The sequence below is a fragment of the Agelaius tricolor genome, unplaced genomic scaffold (genome assembly GCF_023055355.1).
Source record: "Agelaius tricolor isolate 1412-34295 unplaced genomic scaffold, bAgeTri1.0.p SCAF_19, whole genome shotgun sequence".
NCBI classification, from domain to species: domain Eukaryota; kingdom Metazoa; phylum Chordata; class Aves; order Passeriformes; family Icteridae; genus Agelaius; species Agelaius tricolor.
The window spans coordinates 14,927,903-14,946,434 of record NW_027269279.1 but is presented as its reverse complement, the minus strand read 5'-3'; the positions used below and the strand labels follow the sequence as shown (position 1 = coordinate 14,946,434).

General features: G+C 60.1%; 1 protein-coding gene across 5 annotated transcripts in view; it reads right to left on the bottom strand.

Annotated features, from left to right (window-relative positions):
• Positions 1 to 997: 997 nt before the first annotated feature.
• Positions 998 to 18,532, bottom strand: part of LOC139598283 (mitochondrial Rho GTPase 2) — a 49,959-nt gene continuing 32,424 nt past the window's right edge. Inside the window, exons 38-58 of one of the 5 annotated variants that reach the window (XM_071444483.1) lie at positions 17,659 to 17,802; positions 16,450 to 16,569; positions 15,991 to 16,075; positions 14,349 to 14,407; positions 13,402 to 13,483; positions 13,252 to 13,295; positions 11,593 to 11,646; positions 11,179 to 11,231; positions 10,382 to 10,490; positions 9,861 to 9,962; positions 9,186 to 9,284; positions 8,669 to 8,777; positions 8,296 to 8,416; positions 7,203 to 7,287; positions 5,811 to 5,956; positions 5,630 to 5,730; positions 5,428 to 5,558; positions 4,959 to 5,039; positions 4,650 to 4,772; positions 4,296 to 4,498; positions 998 to 2,774 (exon numbers count right to left, since the gene is read on the bottom strand). In XM_071444483.1, coding sequence (XP_071300584.1) covers positions 2,657 to 2,774; positions 4,296 to 4,498; positions 4,650 to 4,772; positions 4,959 to 5,039; positions 5,428 to 5,558; positions 5,630 to 5,730; positions 5,811 to 5,956; positions 7,203 to 7,287; positions 8,296 to 8,416; positions 8,669 to 8,777; positions 9,186 to 9,284; positions 9,861 to 9,962; positions 10,382 to 10,490; positions 11,179 to 11,231; positions 11,593 to 11,646; positions 13,252 to 13,295; positions 13,402 to 13,483; positions 14,349 to 14,407; positions 15,991 to 16,075; positions 16,450 to 16,569; positions 17,659 to 17,802 — 2,169 coding nt within the window. In that variant the 3' untranslated portion in view covers positions 998 to 2,656. Of the gene's footprint in view, positions 2,775 to 4,295; positions 4,499 to 4,649; positions 4,773 to 4,958; positions 5,040 to 5,427; positions 5,559 to 5,629; positions 5,731 to 5,810; positions 5,957 to 7,202; positions 7,288 to 8,295; positions 8,417 to 8,668; positions 8,782 to 9,185; positions 9,285 to 9,860; positions 9,963 to 10,381; positions 10,491 to 11,178; positions 11,232 to 11,592; positions 11,647 to 13,251; positions 13,296 to 13,401; positions 13,484 to 14,348; positions 14,408 to 14,683; positions 15,206 to 15,990; positions 16,076 to 16,449; positions 16,570 to 17,658; positions 17,803 to 18,532 lie in introns of those variants that run through there. The other 4 variants (XM_071444479.1, XM_071444481.1, XM_071444482.1 and 1 more) reach the window with 4 other exon arrangements.

The window sequence follows — 18,532 nt, the reverse complement described above, 5'->3', positions numbered from 1 at the left end:
CCAGGCCAGGCTCCCCTGGATCCCCAGCAGTGCAGGGGTGTCCCCAGGAGCCATCCCTGGTACCATCCTCACTTCCCAGAGCCGTGGCTCAGCCCCACTGAGGTGCCCAGGGAGCTCTGGGCTGCCCAGCCACGCCAGGCCCTTCCCTGGGGATGTGTGGCCGTGGCTGGGGTCCCATGGCCCTGCCAGGCGTGTGCCCAGCCCCACACCCGTGTCTGTCCCAGCACAGCGCCCGTGCCCCGCACACCAGAGCTATGAATACCCAGCAGGGCACGTGGGCCGCAGCTCCCGGGGGATGCAGCCTGGTTTGGAGTCACCAGGGAGCACCGCGTGTCCCGTCCGCCCTGCACCGCCTCCTGTGCCCGCACGGCAGCGCGGCTGTGTCCCCACCCTCCCTGTCCCCCGGCTGGCCCTGTGGGAAGGGTCTCCTCTCCCACCCCACAAGGATCCCCCCCATGTGGGAGCAGTCCCACCCCATCCAGTGCAGAGGCTCTGGAAAATCCTTTTCTCTGGCTGCGCCCACATTCCCTGTGCCCAGCGCCCGTGGCTGAGGCAGGGACAGAAATAGCTGAGGGAAAAGCTGCCATGGGAAAACAGGAGCAGGGAGGGGAGGTGGCACAGCCCTGGGAGCTGCAGGTACAGGGGGAAAGAGACTGCAGGGAAATGGGGAGCCCCAAACCCCACACAGGGATGGGCACAGAGATCACAGCTCCCAGGGCAGCCGAAGTTCCCCCTTCCCGTGGATCCTGAGCAGAGAACCACGGGATCCATCACCTCCTCCCCTGTCTCTGCACCCTGGCTGGCACTTGTGTGAGGATCCCTGTCCCCAAGCACCAAGGAGTCCTGGCCAGCCCCAAGCCCTGTCCCACTACACCAGGCCCCAAATCCCTGTAAGTGCCCTCGGGTGGGGCAGCCCAGGCTCTCGGGGTGGCCCTGCTCCCCCTGCAGCCCGGGCAGGGACAGGGGTCCTGCTCCCCAGGTGACACAGGACACGGTGTGCAAGCACAAGGTGTGTAAAAATTTATTTTGCCGTAGAGAACAAACTAAAACATTACAGCTCCAGCAGATGTGGAGCAGGGAGACACCAACACCAGGCACGGGCCCGGCTGGCAGAGCCACGCACGGTGGGCACAGAAGAGGACATTGAGCACGAGGGAGTGGCCCTGGCAGTGCCAGGGGCCAGCAGTGAGTGTGTGCCCGACTGGCAGAGCAGCTCCAGCACAGGCAGGGACACCCAGCTAGCCAGCACTGGGGACAGCAGGATGGGGACACCACCCTGGGGCTGTCCCTGGGAGAGACACCAGCGCTGCCCAGCAATTCCTCCATCCCCTCGCTGGCTCCAGGCCACCATAAAACATTTAAATAGACAAAACACAGAAAAAGCAGCTCTGGGTGCTACCCTAGGATCTGCCCCTGCAGCTGCCTGGAGACCGACCCTGAGCGTGCTGGGGAAGACCAGGCTGGTGACACGGCCAGGCTGGTGACACTGACAGGCCGGTGACATGGCCAGGCTGGTGGCACAGCCAGGGCAGATCCAGGCTCCCCTGGGAGGACAGGAACCCAGGGATGGTTCTGGCCTGGCTCTTTGGGACTTGCAGACAGGGACTGAGCTCAGTCCCAGCAAATGAAACCAGCTCAGGTGTGGGCAGGGGACAGGGGACAGGACAGGAAGGAGTTTCCAGTGGTGCCAGGAGATGAAATGCCCGGAGCTTCACACTCTGGCCAGGGCCCCACAGAGGGGACAGCAGGTCACAGGGCCTAGGGCACAGTGTGGCACCAGCTCAGTGATGGCACTGCCAGGGACAGACTGGGCACACAGTGGGCATCCAACACCCTCCCAGTCCTTACCAGGGCTCCCAGAGCCCTGCAAGCACTGCTGGCCATGAATACTGGTGGCCAGGGGTGGGGATAGGACAAACAGGAGCCAGGGAAGGAGAGTGGATGGACCTGGAGCCTGGCACGCTGCAGGACTCACAAGATTTTTGAGTAGAACCAACAGAAAGGAGCTCAGGACAAACCCTGGTTGTCACTGTCCCCCCTCAGGCCAGGACAGCAGCCACTGTGGCCCAGCAGGAGGGGCCAGGCCTGACCTCTCACACTGGGCTGGGGGTGTCAGTGCCTGGCCCTCCCTCCCTGTGCCAGCCCTGGCTGAGGGAAACCGGGCCAGGAGCTGGAGCTGTGCCCCAGGGAGCTGCAGCCATGAGCTCATCTGACAGCTCAGCTGCTGCTGGAGCTCCCCGGGGCCCCGGGAGCGTTGTGCCCTCCAGAATTGAGGGCACCAGCACAGCCCTCTGGGGAGGGGATGTGCCCAGTCCAACAGACACTGAAACACTCGTGTTTGAGCTTAAAAACAAGCGTTAAAAAACTGAACAGAATAAAAGATGAGGGAGATCCTCCAGCTGCTGGTGAGGCAGAGCTCTCCTGGCAGAGCTGCCTGCCCTGTGGCCACGGGGGCCAGGAGGCCACAGGGTGAGGCTGCCCGGTGCCAGGGCTGCATCCTGCTGGTGCTGGGAGGTCTGGTCTGGCTTCACTGGTCCTGCAATCCAGGCTGGGGGCAAAGGAGGATTTCCTACCAGGGGCCAGCTTGAGGCGGGGCCCCTCTGGGCGTCGCTGGGGCCGGGGAGCCGGTGTGACGGGACGGAGCAGGGCGTGGCTCTCATTTGTTCTTGGCCAGCAGGCGGTACAGGGTGAAGCCCACCAGCGCTGTCACCGCTGCCCCCAGCGCCACCCGCAGCCAGAAGGACGCGACTCCCAGCTCCACGGCGTTCAGGTGGCTGCAAGCAAACACAGGAGAGGCCGGTGAGTGTGGCTGTCCCGGTGCTCCCACCCCACACAGGGAGGCTGGGAGTGCCAGGGGGAACAGCCCAGTGAGAATCTGAGATTCCCCATCCCTGCCAGCAGAGCTCTCATCACCATCAAGCCAAGGGGGGGCTGTGGGATGGATGTGGCTGTCCCCTCCCCTGCCCTGGAAACAGCTCTCCAACACCTAAACAATTATACAGGTATCTGCCTTTCTAGGTCAGGCTGCCTTTCCAACCCCCATGCACGGAGAGCCGGGACGCCACCACGGGGACACTGGTGACAGGGACCAAAGGGCAGCGAGGGACAGGGCCTGGTGCTGCCCCAGTGTACACATTCCCTCCCTAGCACGTGCTGTCCTGCACTAACAGCTCCTCTCCTCTCTCTCCCTCCATCCATAATTCATTCCCCACTACATCGGGGGAGCACAGCCAATCCCCGGCCCTTCATTACGCTGTTATTTATTTATACCACATACCCTAAGATATATTAAGAATATTTAAATTTTAATACTGCAGAGGGGAGGGAAAAAAAAAAAGCGTCAGCTCTAAAAATAAAGTTGTTTATTGAAAAGAAGCTGGAGGGAAAACTACTCACTAGTAATCCCATCCTGCCTTCCAACGCTCCCACACGCTCTCCCCGCCAGGGCTCGGCCCCTGGAGCTGTGCTGGCCCTTCCCAGCCCTGGAGCAGAGTGATTCCACTCACAGGGAGCCTCCTCTCTCTCCAGAGCCCTCCTCACCTGCTGTGACCAGCCTGGTGCTGTCCTGCCCCATTCCCAGCCCCTCTGGGGTGCAGTTCCTCCCATAGAGAGGCTGTGTGACACAGGTCTTGCTTCACTGACCTCTTTTTCAGCCTGATCCATCTCATCGGGAGAAAATAGCTGCCACCCCCCCCGTGGGCCCTGGCAAACCAAGCTGGCTACTCCTCTTCAGCATTTTTTATCTTAGGCTTCAAAAATAAACACTCCTGTGGCAGGATCTATCTACTAAATCTGCCAGAGACATACACACAGGCAGAAGAAAACCTCCCCCCTCTGCAATTAAAGGAAGAAGTGGCTTTTCTGTTTCAATTATTTGTATAAGCAGATCACAGAACCACAGATCCTGGAATAGTTTGATTGGAAAGGAACCTTAAAGCTCATCTCGTTCTACCCCTGCCATGGCAGGGGCACCTTCCACTGTCCCAGGCTGCTCCAAGCCCTGCCCAGCCTGGCCTTGGGCACTGCCAGGGGTCCAGGGGCAGCCCCAGCTGCTCTGGGCACCCTGTGCCAGGGCCTGCCCACCCTCACAGGGAACAATTCCTAATTCCCAATATCCCATCTAATCCTGTCCTCCTTCAGCTTAAGGCCATCCCCCCTTGTCCTGTCTCTGCATGCCCTAGATGACACCAAAAGCTGCAGAGAAAGCAAAAGCAAAGTGGCAGAGGCAGGGCTGGGACATAGCCCCCTGCCCAGGCAGTGCTCCTAGCAAAGCCCCCCACGGGAAGGATACTCACGGGAAGGTGGCAGCAGTGGCCAGTTTGGTGTAGACAGCGGTGCTGGGCGGTCCCTGGCTGTGGCAGGAGAAGGGGAAGGGTGGAGGGAGGCAGTGCTTGTAGCAGAACTCAGCTGGGAAGAGCCCTGGCTGCTGGCTGGCTTCTGGCAGGTCTGTCTTGGAGGCCACGAAGACACAGGGGATCTGGCTGTCCACGTAGTGCTGCTGCAGAGACAGAAACCCCAGTGAGGGGTTAAGGAGCAACCCTGGGAGAGGCAGGAGTGCTACAGAGGCTGATGTCCCCTGTGCCCCTGGTGAAGTCTAACAGGACCCCTGTGGTTGCCCAGGAGCCCTGTGAAGGGTCCCTGCCAGGTACCTTATAGATGCTGGCACAGTAGCTGAAGGATTTGGGGTCGCTCAGGCTGTAGATGAAGCAGGCGACGTCGCAGGCTGTGTCCGACGGCTTCGAGAAGGTGCTGTCAGCACTGACCTCGTACAGCTGCAGCACAGGGGACAGGAATGTGGCACTGCAGTGTCCCAGGGCTCAGCTGCTCCTCACACCAGCACAAGGACAGTGCCAGCACAGCCACAGCCACAGCCCAGCCCCATGTGCCAGGGTATGGGGACACAGCCCAGCCCTGCTAAGAGCCAGGCACAGCACAATTCCCTGCCCTCCCACACTTACTATGAGGTACTTCTCCTGGCCATTGACCTGCACTGTGTTGATGGTGTAGAGGGATGGCTTTCCTGGCTTCTCCCTCTGGGCCTGTCACAAGAAAAACACCATCTCAGGTTGTGGAGATCCGAGCAATGCTGGGTGAGGGACTGTTTCACACTGCCCTGAGCCCCCCTGGCCTGACAGCCCCCTGAAGGGCAGCCAGGGCCTGGCATGAGATGTGGGGCTGCTCCTACAGAGCAGGGAAAGGCACAGCCCCTCGGGACAAGCAGAGGGAGCAGACCCACTGCTTTAGCCACGATAAGGACACCAAAGCCACCAGCACAGAGGGGATGTGGAGCATGGCCGCGAGGGCAGCACACAGAGGGGCCTGGCCAGGGGCAGGGAGGTGCCACCAAGGGACAGATCGCTCCAGGACCCCCAGCTGTGCCTCCTGCTCCATCCTGGGAGCGTGGCCAGGCAGGGAGCAGCCACTCACCGCCAGGCTCCTGCCGAGGAAGGCCTGCAGGAAGGCGGACTTGCCTGCGCCCCGCGCTCCCAGCACCTTGCACAGGAACACATTCCTCTGGGTCTGCCCCTTCTCCAGGTCAATCCTCTTCTCCCGGGTCACTGGCAGCAGAGAGGGTGGTGAGAGCCAGGAGGGACCCAAGTTGTGACAGAAGGGGAGGGCATGGCTGTACCTGTGAGGGCTTGGGTCTGGGAGTCCTGCTCCGAGAGGATGGGGTAGCCCAGGTAGCCCAGGCACTCCAGGCAGTGCCGTACGTCCAGGTAAGCCACGAGCCTGGAGAGACAGAGCACAGCAGGAGGGTCAGCAAGGGCTGAGTGATGTGACCAAGGGCCAGGGAGAGGGACTGAGCTTACGTCCACTGGCAGAGGAATCCATGCAGGGAAAGCAGGCCTTTATCAGTGGTGCATACCGTGTTGTAGAGCTCGGGGCCCCAGGGCACGCAGGGGAACACGCTGAAGAAGTTCTGCAGCTCTGTGTGTGACAGGGCTCCATCCTGGTCCTGCCAAAACACAGGGAAGTCACCAGGGGAGGCAGGAGCCAGCCTGTGCCCACAGGGGGCCCTGCCACACGGGCCACCTCCCTGCTGTGCACGGTCACAGGGATCTGTCAATGGCAGGAATCGATCGGGCGCAGCGAGGCCGGAGCTGGGCGAGCTCAGAGCCTGTGCCTCAGGGACTGCCAGCACTGCACAGCAGCAAACATGCTGTGGGATTGCAGCTGCAACCAGGCAGGACTTGTCCACGCCCACCCCACAGCCCTGAGCTGCTGTTCCTGGCACTCCTGTCCCACAGCAGCCTGCATCAGGCCAGCCTGGCCTTCCACAGGCCAACTCAGCACTCAGGCTGCTGTGTCTGAAGGGGACCTGCTGGCACCTGGGCACCCAGGGATGTGCATCCATTCAGTTCTGCCACTCCCCATGGCTACAGAGCTGATCTGGACACACAGGGATGTGTGTCCACCCTCTGCTGCCATTCCTGAGCCACTCCCTGTTGTCACAGAGCTGCCATTCCCCAGATGCACATCAACATCTGAATAGCCAGTCCGAGCAGGTGCATGCTGATCCAATACATCCCTTTCTCCCACCCTGCAAGAGCCTGAGTTTGGCACAAATATGTTGCTTTTTCTCCCTCTCTCCAGCCTGGCAGCCCTCCACCAGGCTGGCAGATGCTGGTGTTTGGTCCATGGCTGCTGGCCAGCAGCTGTGCCCGCTTCCCTGCCTGCCTTCCTGCCCAATTCCCTGCCTCCCTGCCCAATTCCCTGCCTCCCTGCCCAATTCCCTACCTCCCTGCCCAATTCCCTGCCTCCCTGCCCAATTCCCTGCCTCCCTGCCCAATTCCCTGCCTCCCTGCCCAATTCCCTGCCTCCCTGCCCAATTCCCTGCCTCCCTGCCCAATTCCCTGCCTCCCTGCCCAATTCCCTGCCTCCCTGCCTGCCGCAGCCAGGCACTACAAGGGCCATGCCAGCTTGATGCCAACTCAGACCCAGTCCCTCAAAGTCCAAACTGTCCTTTGGCCAAGGGTAGTGACCAAAGCCCATGTCCCTGACAGGCCATCAGACTACCTACAGCTTGTGGCCACTTCCTGCTTCCAAAGCCTCCAAAGAGGGAATGCTGTGGCAGAGGAAAGCCCTTCCCTGGTGCTCCATGGGCTCCCTGGCACAGAGGGGTGGTTAGGGGAGCAGCTGTGCCCAGGTGTGCAGGCCCAGCAGAGCATCCCCTGCCCTGCAGCCCCTGCCCTGCTGCCCACCTTGTCGTGCTTCTCAAAGAGCCTCTGCAGGAACTGGTATCCCAAGTGGTTGAGCTCTGTGGAACAGCCGGGGGGCACACGGATCCTGTTGGGAAAAGCATGGAATTATTTAGGTTGGAAAAGCCCTGTCTGGTTGAGTCCAACTGTTCCAAAACTGTCAAGGCTATCATTGACCCATGTCCCCAAGTGCCATATCTACATAGCTTTAAATCCCTCCAGTGATGGGGGGACTCCACCACTGCCCTGGGTTATCAGTCCCTGATAACCCTTTCAGTAGAAAAATTTTTCCTACTACCCAACCTAAAACCTCCCTTTTATCTTTCCTATCTTACTCTCCAGCTCAGACTCCCAAATGAACCTCCTCAAGCCCCACATGAAGGGCAGTGTGTGAGCACATCTCACCCAGGGGAAACAGCTGCCCTCTCCCTCCCTGCTCAAGGTCAGCTGCTGCCTCCAGGCCTGGCTATTCCTTGACACAGCCCCTTTATTTTGGGGAGAATCCCCTGAGGATGCACAGTGGCCTTTCCCTGGCACATCCCAGGCAGCCCAGGAGATGCTGTGCCCTCACTTTGCCTCATGCCCAGGGTTTCAGCAGTGCCCCGGGTGCCATCCACCAGCGTGTCCCTGTCACCTCCCTGCAGCCTGCTCTCTGGGAAGAGGAGGAGGCAGCTCCCAAGCCAAACCCTTCCACTGCTGCCAGCTCCCCATGTCCAGAGTGGCAGGGAGCAGAGAGGAGACAGCAGCCGCACAATCCGCCGCGAGGGCTGTGCTGACAGCTCACTGCTCCCGACAGAGCCGCTCTGCCTCGCTCAGCCAGGCACACAGCAGCCTCCAAGAACCCCTTGCTGATGTCAAGGCTAGTCTGGATTTCAGTCCCCACCTTCCTGTCTGCCTAAATCAGCAGCCCCAGGCGTGCTGTGTTTGTCCCTGAGCCCACATGTCAGCTCCTGCCCCAGGGGAAGGTGAGCACTGGGAACCTGACCCTGACCAGAGCAGCTCCTGGGCTGCAGGAAGGGTGCAGCCAGGGTGCTGGGGATGCTGAGCCACACACCAGGGGGATGTGGCCCCTTCCTGCCCAGCCCTGGACACTCACTGTGGGTACAGGTAGTCATCTGTCAGCTCCAGCTCGTCGTCGTAGCCGAAGCGGCGCAGGATGGTCCAGGTGGTCTCGTGCCGGCCCCTCTGGATGAAGAGGGTGTTGAGGAAGAGGAAGCCTGCAGGAGAGATCAGGGGGCTCAGCCACAGGGGAGTCAGCTCAGGCTCAGGGCTCCACTCCTCAGCCATGCTTTCCCTGGGAAAACAGACTGCTGGGACAGAGAGCCACAGCAGGCTTGCTTTAACAAGAGGGACTAACCAGGCCTGGAATGAGAGCCAGGAGGCTCAGGCCAAGGGCAGCCCCAGGGATGTGCTGAGGGAGGAGGGTCCCCATTCCCCTGGGGAGGAGCAGGGAGCTCTCAGGCTGTTACCGTTCAAGGTGAGGCCGTTGTCCTGCACCCCGTCTGTCGTGTTCTTCCACACAACCATCTTCACATCCTCCAGGGCCTGGGGAGCCAGGGGGTTGCCAAAACAAGACTTCTGCCTCCCAAGAGAATGAAGACCATTGTCAGAAAAGCACTCGGAGAGCACAATCCTGTCTCACCAGGTTCCCTCTCCCCTGGCAAGGACTGGGGCTTCAGGGAGGGAAAATCCACCCAGCTCATGGATTTCTGTCTTATGACTTGACCAAACCCTTGTTCTTCAACATCCCAATAATTTAGGGCTCTCAGCATCTCCAAAGCCTCCTGGTCTTCCCATGGCAGAGCAAACTCAGCCCAAGCTTAGGAAGATGGAACCCCACATGCTCAGAGATGCACCCTGCAGTGCTTCAGCTGTGCCACAGAAACACCAAAGAGGAACGGGATGGCTGTGCCAGGAGAGGCAGCTCCCCTGCTGGAGAGGGAATCCCAGGCACTGGGGAACTCCTCAGCTCTGCAGCCACCCTACCTGGAAGTAGTTGAGCTCATCATCACTGAGGATCTGGTTGTTGTCCTGGTCTGAGAGGTTGAAGATGCGGGTCAGTGCTCGAGCACAGGCAGGTTTGAGCTGCAAGGACCAACCACGGTGACAATGACAGGGCCAGACACAGCCTGGCCCTTCCTCCTGCAGCCCCACACACAGAGGGCTCCCTTCCTGCACTTCTAGGCCTGTACCACAGCCTCCTTGGAGGTGGGAATCATGGAATCATTAAGGGTGGAAAACTGCTCCAAGATCTGAGTCCAGCTGTTCCCCCAGCACTGCCAAGGCTACCACTAGCCCATGTCCCCAAGTGCCACATCCACAGAGCTTTTAAATCCTTCCAGGAATGCTGACTCCACCATTCCACCTGTGCCAGTGCCTGACCACCCTTACCATGAAGAAATTTTTCCTAATATCCCATCTAAAGTCAGAGAGAACAATCCACAGTGAATTTTCCTTCCAGCCCCTTCCCTCCACAACCAAGACACAACCTGGAGCATGAGGGCTTCTGCCCCAACACACCCAAGTCCCTGCAGGTGTACTGAGCACAGGAGATGGGCACTGTTCCCTTGGCCTGTCTGTGACAGCCCAAATCCTCCACCTGCATTCCAAAACCTCCAGCCCAGGGCAGTGTGAAGGAAGGAGACTTCCCCAGGAGCCCACCTGCTTCTCCTCTGGGTCGTAGAGAGGGGCAGTGGGGTGCAGCACAGCTTTCTGGGCATAGTAGAAGAGCTCAGAGATGTTCTTGAGGTTCTTGGCAGAACACTGGGGATTCAGAGGAAGAGACAGCCCTGATGAAAAGGGCAGGAGGAGGATGATACAATCTCCCCCAGCCAGACTAGCTGTGCCTCAAAGCCCAGAGCAACATTTGTTCACCATGAGGAAAAATCCAAAAGGACAATCCCCTGGGTTTTGTTCTGGCTTTGCTGTACCCATCCCAGAGCCCCAGAACCAACAGGGCCTGTGTGGGAGCTCCAACTAGAGAGCCACAGAGGGCAGACACAGAAAGCTGCTCCTTGCAAGGGGTAAAGGACAGAAAGGCCAAAGGACAGGCTCTCAACCCCTGGCCTTGTGTAGAGCAACACCCCCAGGGCAGCTCTCCAGGAGCACAGAGGCTCCCTGACTCCCACCAGACCAACATTCCAACCCCTCAGGGAGGCTTGGCACACCCCCAGCTCCCTCACCTCCACACAGGTCTCAATCTCTGAGAACTGGTTCATGATGGGCAGGATGACCTCCATGGAGCTGCCCATCTGCAGGTCAGACTTGTTTCCCACTAAAATAATGGGGGTTCTAGGAAAAGACACAGAGCACAAGTGAGGCCACCCCTCTCTTGGTCCCAGCACTGTCCCAGCCATTGTTCTCCCATGGGCAGGTCAGGGAGGCCCCAGCTCTGCTCTGCAAGGTCCAGAGCAGCTTTCCTGCCTCCCACAGCCGGGAGCATCCATCTGGAGAAACAGACTGCCTGATCCTGCTTATGCTTTCACCCAGCAACAATATGCTCAGGAGCCTTTAATCCAGCACAACAGCCTTCTGCCCAAGAGATCCACACACAAACTAAAGCTTCTGTGCTCCCAGACCCCCCTGGCAGCCTCCTCTCCCTGTCTGGCTGGGAAGAGATCAAGGGGGGGGAAGGATCCCTCCTCAGTGACCCCCTGCCTCAAGTGGATCTCTGGTGGAGGAAGGATCCCTCCTCAGTGACCCCCTGCTTCAAGTGGATCTCTGGTGCCCGTGTGCTTGTGCTCTAAGTGGTCTGGCCACAAACCACAGTCCTGGAATGGTTTTGGTTGGGAGGGACCATAAAGTTCATCTCATCCCAGCCCCTGCCCCATTAGACCATGGCTCCCATTCAACCTGGCCTGGATCAAACCACAAAGCTGGTTGGCTCTCACTACCCTCAGAAGGAGGTGAGGATGGTGGGCACCCCACAGCCCCCAGAATCCCCCAATTCTGCACCCCCAGATCACACCCCACACGGTACCTGGATCCCTTTTCAAGTCCCCCGTTCACCATGGGGATCCACTTTGTGCGAATCTGGAAGGTGAGCAGAGGGAAAGGGCTGTGAGCACAGCCTGGGGAGGGAGAGGCAGCTCCCAGGCAGGCAGGAACAGGGCCCTGCAGCCATCTGCTCCCCGGCATTCCCTCACACCAGCAGGCAGAGCAGCCCCAGGGATGCTGGATGCCAGCACCAGGATGCAACAAGCCTGTTGACCTGCTGTGAGGGAATAACCTTGGGCAGGGCTCAGCTTCTGCTTGCAGGAATCTCTGACCCAAAATCCCACAGAGCCAGGGGCCATCAGTATGTGCCCACACCACAGGGCAGCACAGAAACCCCAGCACTGGGAACCCCCTCTGGTCCTGCTGCTGGAGCAGGGCTGCGGTGGGGACCCATTACCTTGTCAATGGTGGCCTCCTTGGTGACATCGTACACCATGCAGACCACGTTGGCCTGCAAGAGAAACAGGAGAGGGTGGTTAAGGGGTCCTGCCACACTCGTGGCAGCAGGGAATGCCAGGGCTGCAGGGAATGCCATGGAAGCAGGGAATTCTATTGAAGCAGGGAATGCGAGGGCTGCAGGAAAGGCCATGGAAGCAGGGAATGCCATGGGAGCAGGGAATGCCATGGGAGCAGGGAATGCCAGGGCAGCAGGGAAGGCCATGGAAGCAGGGAAGGCCATGGAAGCAGGGAAGGCCACGGGAGCAGGGAATGCCAGGGCTACAGGGAATGCCATGGAAGCAGGGAATGCCATGGGAGCAGGGAATGCCATGGGAGCAGGGAATGCCATGGAAGCAGGGAATGCCAGGGCAGCAGGGAATGCCAGGGCTGCAGGAAAAGCCATGGAAGCAGGGAATGCCACAGGAGCAGGGAATGCCATGGAAGCAGGGAATGCCATGGAAGCAGGGAATGCCATGGAAGCAGGGAATGCCAGGGCAGCAGGGAATGCCAGGGCAGCAGGGAATGCCACGGGAGCAGGGAATGCCAGGGGAGCAGGGAATGCCACGGGAGCAGGGAAGGCCAGGGCAGCAGGGAATGCCGCCTGAGCTGCCAGGGAAGCACTCAGCCGAGCACACGTGAGCACGGACACGTACACAGCCCCCCGCGCCCTCAGCACGAGCCCTCGAGCTCCTGGGAGCAGCTCCTCTGCCTCAGGAGCTGCTGGGGGAAGTTCCTCTGCCTGAGGAACTGCTGCTCCCACGCCTGCTGGCCCAGATCCCCCTCCCCTCCTGACCCCTGCAGACAGGGCCAGCACCGAGGCTTTATCGGAAGCAGACAGGAGGGATCACTGGTCCTTTCAGCAGAGAGTTTAATGCTAATCCGAGGACACACAAGGGTTTAGGCAGGATTTCCTGGAGCCATTTAAAGCTTCAGTGTACTCCTGCTGTCTGGGTGGAGGGAGCAGGACCCCCGTGCCCACCTTCTTGACTGTTAGCCACCAGGGTTGGGAGATTAAACAGCTCTGCTCACGTGAGAGAGATGGTTTTATTATCCATAATTAAAGGTCCTCATGTCTGCAGAGTCAAGGTTAATCCCAGGGCAAAGAGCAGCTGGGTCCAACCCAGTCAGACAACTTATTCCTCCATGACTGCTCTGAGGGCTCCCTCATCCCTCCCTGCCCAGTGCTCGCCAGGAGCTCCAGCTCCCAAATTAACTCCTCTGTGCCACTGCTTCATCAGGCAGCCACAGGGATCTAATGCAAGGAGCAGGGGTCTTGCCCAAACCCAGCAACTGCTCCTCCCTCTTCTGAGTCCATGGGGAATATTCCGAGGCTGAGAGCACAATGTCTGCTCCTGCCTCCGCCTCCTCCTCCCGTGGGCAGTGAGCTGCCCCTGCCATTCGCCTTCTGGAGGCTCCCTGGAGGCCTTGGACAAGCCACACATAACAGCTTACAAGACAGAGCAGGATTAAACAAGCCTCTAAACAAACCAGGAGCATTAATCCGTGGATAACCAACTGCCTGTGCCTCTCTGGGTGGCTAACAGGGAAGGGAGGGGAGCAGCCATGTGTCCCCTGGGGACCACAGCCTCCTCTCCCCATCCTGGCCAGCCCTGCTCACCTTGGCGATCTCCTCCTGCAGCTCCTCCTCCGTCTGCTCCGACTCTGGAAGGGGAATGAAGCCATCACCACCTGCCCAGGCAGGGCCACCCCATCCCAATCCCCTCAGGCAGGCAGGGAAGGGGAGAAGCCAGGCAGGACAGGGCCCTACCTGAGTAGTCCACTATGTGTGTGGGGACCTTCTCAGGGGTGACATCGGCCGGGATGGTGATCTCCTCCGCCCGGGGGGGCACCTGCAAAGGCAGCACACCCCGTCCAGCCAAGCAGCACAGGTGACAAGGGACTTCAGGGCCTTGGCCACTGCCAGGGCAGGATGAGCTGTGGATCACAGGTCACTCTTGGCCCACCAGGCTGTAGCAGCCCCCTGAGGTGGAACTTCCACCTGCCTACCTCACACCAAGCTCCTCATCCTGGTGGGAATAAGCCCTGGGCACTCCCTGGGCTCCTCTGGTTGTGTGGGCTGGGCTGGGAGCAGGGAAGGGGTGCAGGGCTGGTCCCCCCAAACCCCTGAGCTGATGCTGCCCAGCACAACACCATGGAGGGCACACATGGGCAGCGGGAGAAACCACCTGAGGCTCAGGGAAAATGTGCCTGGACAGACTGATCCTATTTCCCTACCAAAACTGTGCTGGGACAGCAAGCTGTCGAGGGGCACAGCTGGCTGGATGCTGCTACTCACAGTGGCCTGGCTCAGAGCACCAACCACATCTTCAGAGGGTGCAGTGGGCAGGGAATGGGGCTGGCCCCTTCCAAGGGCTCTGTGGTGGTGCCAGCCCTGCTGTGCTGGTGACAGAGACCCCCAGTAGCAGCAAGGGGGCCCTGGGAGGCACCAACACCCTCCTCAGGGCAGAGAGAGCTGCAAATCAGGACCAGCCCCCAAGTCGGAATCAGAGCACAAAGTGAGTAAAACACCACCTCAGCTGGAGCTCCGTGTGGTCCTCACTGTGCTCACCTGAACCATCCCCGTGGCTGTCACAGCCTCGAGAGCTGCGAGCACCTCCCAGACAGCCCCATCTCCAGCGGGGACACTGGGGACAGAGCTGTCCCACCCAGCGAGGGGACACGAGCTAGGGGTGTGCGCGTCCCCTCCCCACTCACCTCTTCAGGAAACTCCTCTCCCACCAGAGCCATGATCAGGGACGTCTTCCCCACCTGGGCTAGGAAATAAAGGGAGGACGTTGACATTGGCACCGGCACGGCAGAGCTTGAGGGGGCCAGCGGCAGGTGGGAGCCGTGACACCACGGGTCGCCCGGCGACAATGACGGGCCCGGTCTGTCCCCTGGTCCCGCCAGTGACGAGAGGTCCATCTGGGCCCCCCGCCCGCCCTCGCCCCTCCCCTGCAGGAGAACCCTCTCCCCCGGGATCCCCATGCTCCCTGCCCCTTGCCGGGCTGGAGGAGCCTCCCCCGGCCCCGTGCCCGTGCCCCCCTCACCCTCCCCGAGCAGGAGGATCCGCACGTCCCGTTTCATGGCGGCGCCGCCGCCTCCCCGGCCTCCCCCCCCCGCTTCCGGCCGCACCACCGAGCGGCGGCGCAGAGCGGCGCGGCCAGCGCGGCGCCCCCTGGCGGCGCCAGCACACCCAGACCTCCACGTTGGTCTTTCGATGGTTTATTAACGGAAACAAAACGTTCAACGGCAACAAACGGCGAACGGGGCCGTGAAACACATCCCAGGGCCGGGCGGGGCCGCGGGCGGGCCAGCCGCTGCAGCCGTGGGGGCGGCGGTTCGGGCCTGGTTGCGGCCGGAGCCGGGGCCTGTCCTGCTGGAGAAGCGTCGCTGGTGCGGGGCCAGCCCGGCTCAGGCGCCCGGGAGCTCCCACACGAGCACGGCGCTGTGCGAGGCCGTGAGGAGGCGGCGGCCGGAGGGCGCGAAGCGGCACAGGTGCACGGTGTCGTCATGGCCGGCGTAGTCCTGCGGGGCCCCGGCGGGGCAGGGCTGCAGCCGCAGCAGCCGGTCTGGGGAGAGCAGCGGCTCAGGGCTGCGCCAGGAGGCTCCGATCACCCTCCAGACCCGCGCCCTGGGGCTTGTCAGGGAGCCGCGACCACCCTTCCCTGTCACTCACAGACCTTCTCAACTCTAGTCCCTGTCAGAAGCACCATTCGTGGTCACCTCCCACCCCCTTTCCATGTCTTGTTCTGGCCAGAAGCACCATTCCCCCTCAGCCTCAGACCCTCGCCCTGTCCTTTCCCAGCCAGAAGCCCTTTTCCAGTCACTCCCTGTCTTTTTCCAGCCAGAAGCCGTTCCCAGTCACCCCCCAGCCCCTCTCCATGTCCTTTTGCAGCCAGAAGACCTGTTTCCAAACACCCCCTGTCCTTTCCCAGCCAGAAGCAGCATTCCCAGTCACTCCCCAGGCTCTCTCCCTCTTGCTGAGCTGGAAGTTGAGTTGCTGAGCTGAGTGACACAGGACAGACAGACCCAAACTGCTCCAGGAGCGAGGTGTCCTTGCCAGGAGCAGGGTCCTGCCTGTCCCCGTGCTGTGGGAAGGTCCCTGCTGCCTCAGAGGCTGCAGAAATGGAGACAGCCCAGAACCCCGGGAAGTCATTCCAGTGACAAACCCTGACCATGGCCAAGCAGGATTGACCTCCTGCATCTCATTCTTGACCCAAGAGCCTCCTGGAGGTTTCTCCTTTCCCTGGACTGTAGCTCCCAGGTTTGAGGACATGTCTCTTGATGGGGGAATGAGGACACTTGTTTCCCCTGTGGCAGAAGAAGGAGGGGCCCAGGCACCCCCAGCACTCACCACCGAAGCCAAGGGCCATGAAAGGTGCAGCTGGGGACAGGCTGAGGGACGTGGCAAAGGCTGGCAGGGAGATCTTCCTGAGCACCTGCAGCCCAGCAAGAGAAACACGGGCAGCTCAAATGGGGAGGCAGCGCTCACAGCTGTGCAGCCACAGCCCTAAGAGGGTGATGGGGAGGCTGAGGGTGCACAGCTCCTAAAGCTGCTCCAGGCATCCAGGAGACAATGGAGAGAGTGTTGATGCTCTGGAAGCAGCCACCTTCCCCTCCCCTGGATCAGGGACTGGCTGCCTGCCTGGATGCAGCCTGAGGCAGGGGCAGGGCTCTGCTGCTCACCTGGGCCACACTCGGGAGTTTCCAAGATGAAAATCTGTTCCCTGAGCAGCTGCCTGAGCCCACCCCACCCCTGTGACTCAGGGTAACACACAGGGCAGCCCCCACTGCCCGTGGCAGGGGCAGGTACCTGTTTTTTCCTCAGGCTGTAGAACAAAGCTTCTTTCTGCAGCCCAAAGCCCACATAGACCAGGACACCGTGTTCCCAAGGGCAGAACGCTGCGAGGCTGGGAGGGAGGCTGTCCAGACCCTGGTGAGGGAAACCAAAGGCAACAAAACTGAGGCTGGATTCTCTTATTTGGATCAATGAGAGATAAAAGGAGAGCACAGAGGGACCCCAGTGCTGTGAGGGTTTGAGCAGTGGGACATGAGTATGGTGCAGGCTGCTTCCTCTCTCTTGCATTCCCATCTCTGGCTCAGGGAAAGCAAGGAACAACCACACCCTGCCCTGGAAACCTGAAGCAAATCGTTTAGTGTTGTAGGAGCAGGTCCCATGAGGCTCCAACAGGTTGAATTCCCACTGAGATATTACTGCTGCATGGGCTTGAAGCTTGGGATTTGGTTATGGATCAGCTTAACACAAGAAAACAGGGCCCAGGAGGCAGATCTTGAGCAGGGAATGCAAGATCAAACCTTCATGCTGTACAGAGAGCTGTAGTGAGCCTCTTTCCAGAGCAAATCCATCTTTTTGGAAATGAACAGAAGAATTACTGGCAGAACCCAGGTGTTGTATGGACCCAGGCTGAGGCACTGCCTCTTGCCCCCCAAAACCACCCATCTCCCTTCTGTCTGCCAATGTCACCTGCACCAGGGACCATCTCCATCCTCTCCAACACAGATCCTCCTGCTTTACTAGCAGGTGTCCTGCTGCCCAAACCCTGCCCCTGGGCTGCAGCCAGAGGCTTCTGCCAAGCAGCAGGGACACACAGGGCTGAGTACTTGGCTCTGGGAAGCCATCACCACTCTCCTGGCTCAGAGCACTCACACTTCTCAGGAGTGTCAGAATTAGCAGCACGCTCACAATTAGCTCTCCCTCCTGCACACCGTGCTCACTGCTGCCTGGGCTCTGCTTTGCTGGCACAGGGCTCTCAGCTCTTTGCAGGTGCAGTTTAGGGCTCCCATGCTTAAAGTCAGTGCTGCAGGGCAGTCTGGCCCTGCTGCACTTTCTTTCCACACCCAAGAAGGTGCATTGGCAAGACACTCTGTGAACTGGACTAACAGAGATGCATTCCCTAAGCACACAGTCACTCTCTCAGAGCCCTGTGCCTCCCTCCTCCATCTCTGCTGGTGTCCAGCCTCACACCAGGAGCAGGCAGGGCCTGGCAGGTGCCACACTCACCTCAGGGCCAGCAGGGGCTGGGAAGCTGAGCCAGTCGAGGAGCTCACACTTGTCCTGGAGCCAGTCGGAGCCCCAGACGCTGACGCGGCGGTCGGAGCTGGCTGCCAGCCACAGCTCCCCTCCTTCCACCCCGAGCTCGTGGTACTGGGAGCAGAAACACAGCCCTGTCCTTCTGAGCTCCCCTCCTTCCACCCCGAGCTCGTGGTACTGGGAGCAGAAACACAGCCCTGTCCTTCTGAGCTCCCCTCCTTCCACACCGAGCTCGTGGTACTGGGAGCAGAAACACAGCCCTGTCCTTCTGAGCTCCCTCCTTCCACCCCTCCTTCTCATGGTACTGGGAGCAGAAACACAGCCCTGTCCTTCTGAGCTCCCTCCTTCCACCCCTCCTTCTCATGATACTGGGAGCAGAAACACAGCCCTGTCCTGAGCTCCCCTCCTTGCACCCCTCCTTCTCATGGTACTGGGAGCAGAAACACAGCCCTGTCCTTCTGAGCTCCCCTCCTTGCACCCCTCCTTCTCATGGTACTGGGAGCAGAAACAAAGCCCTGTCCTTCTGGGGGCACAGAGGCTTTGAAGGAGTGGGACAGTAAAGAGTGGGACAGGACCTCATGGGAACATGGGGATTGTGTTTAGGGGATGAAAGCCAGGATGAACCTCTGTTTGTGGCTGCTCCATCCCTGGAAGTGTCCAAAGCCAGGCTGGACAGGGCTTAGAGCAACCTGGTCTAGTGAGAAGGGTCCCTGCCCATGACAGGGGGCTGGAAATGGATGATTTTTAAGGTCCTTTCCAACCCAAATCCTGGTCTGAACAACTCGGTTCTCTTCCTTGGGACACCCTCTGGATCTGCACATCTCCTTGGGGAGTTATTTCCAAT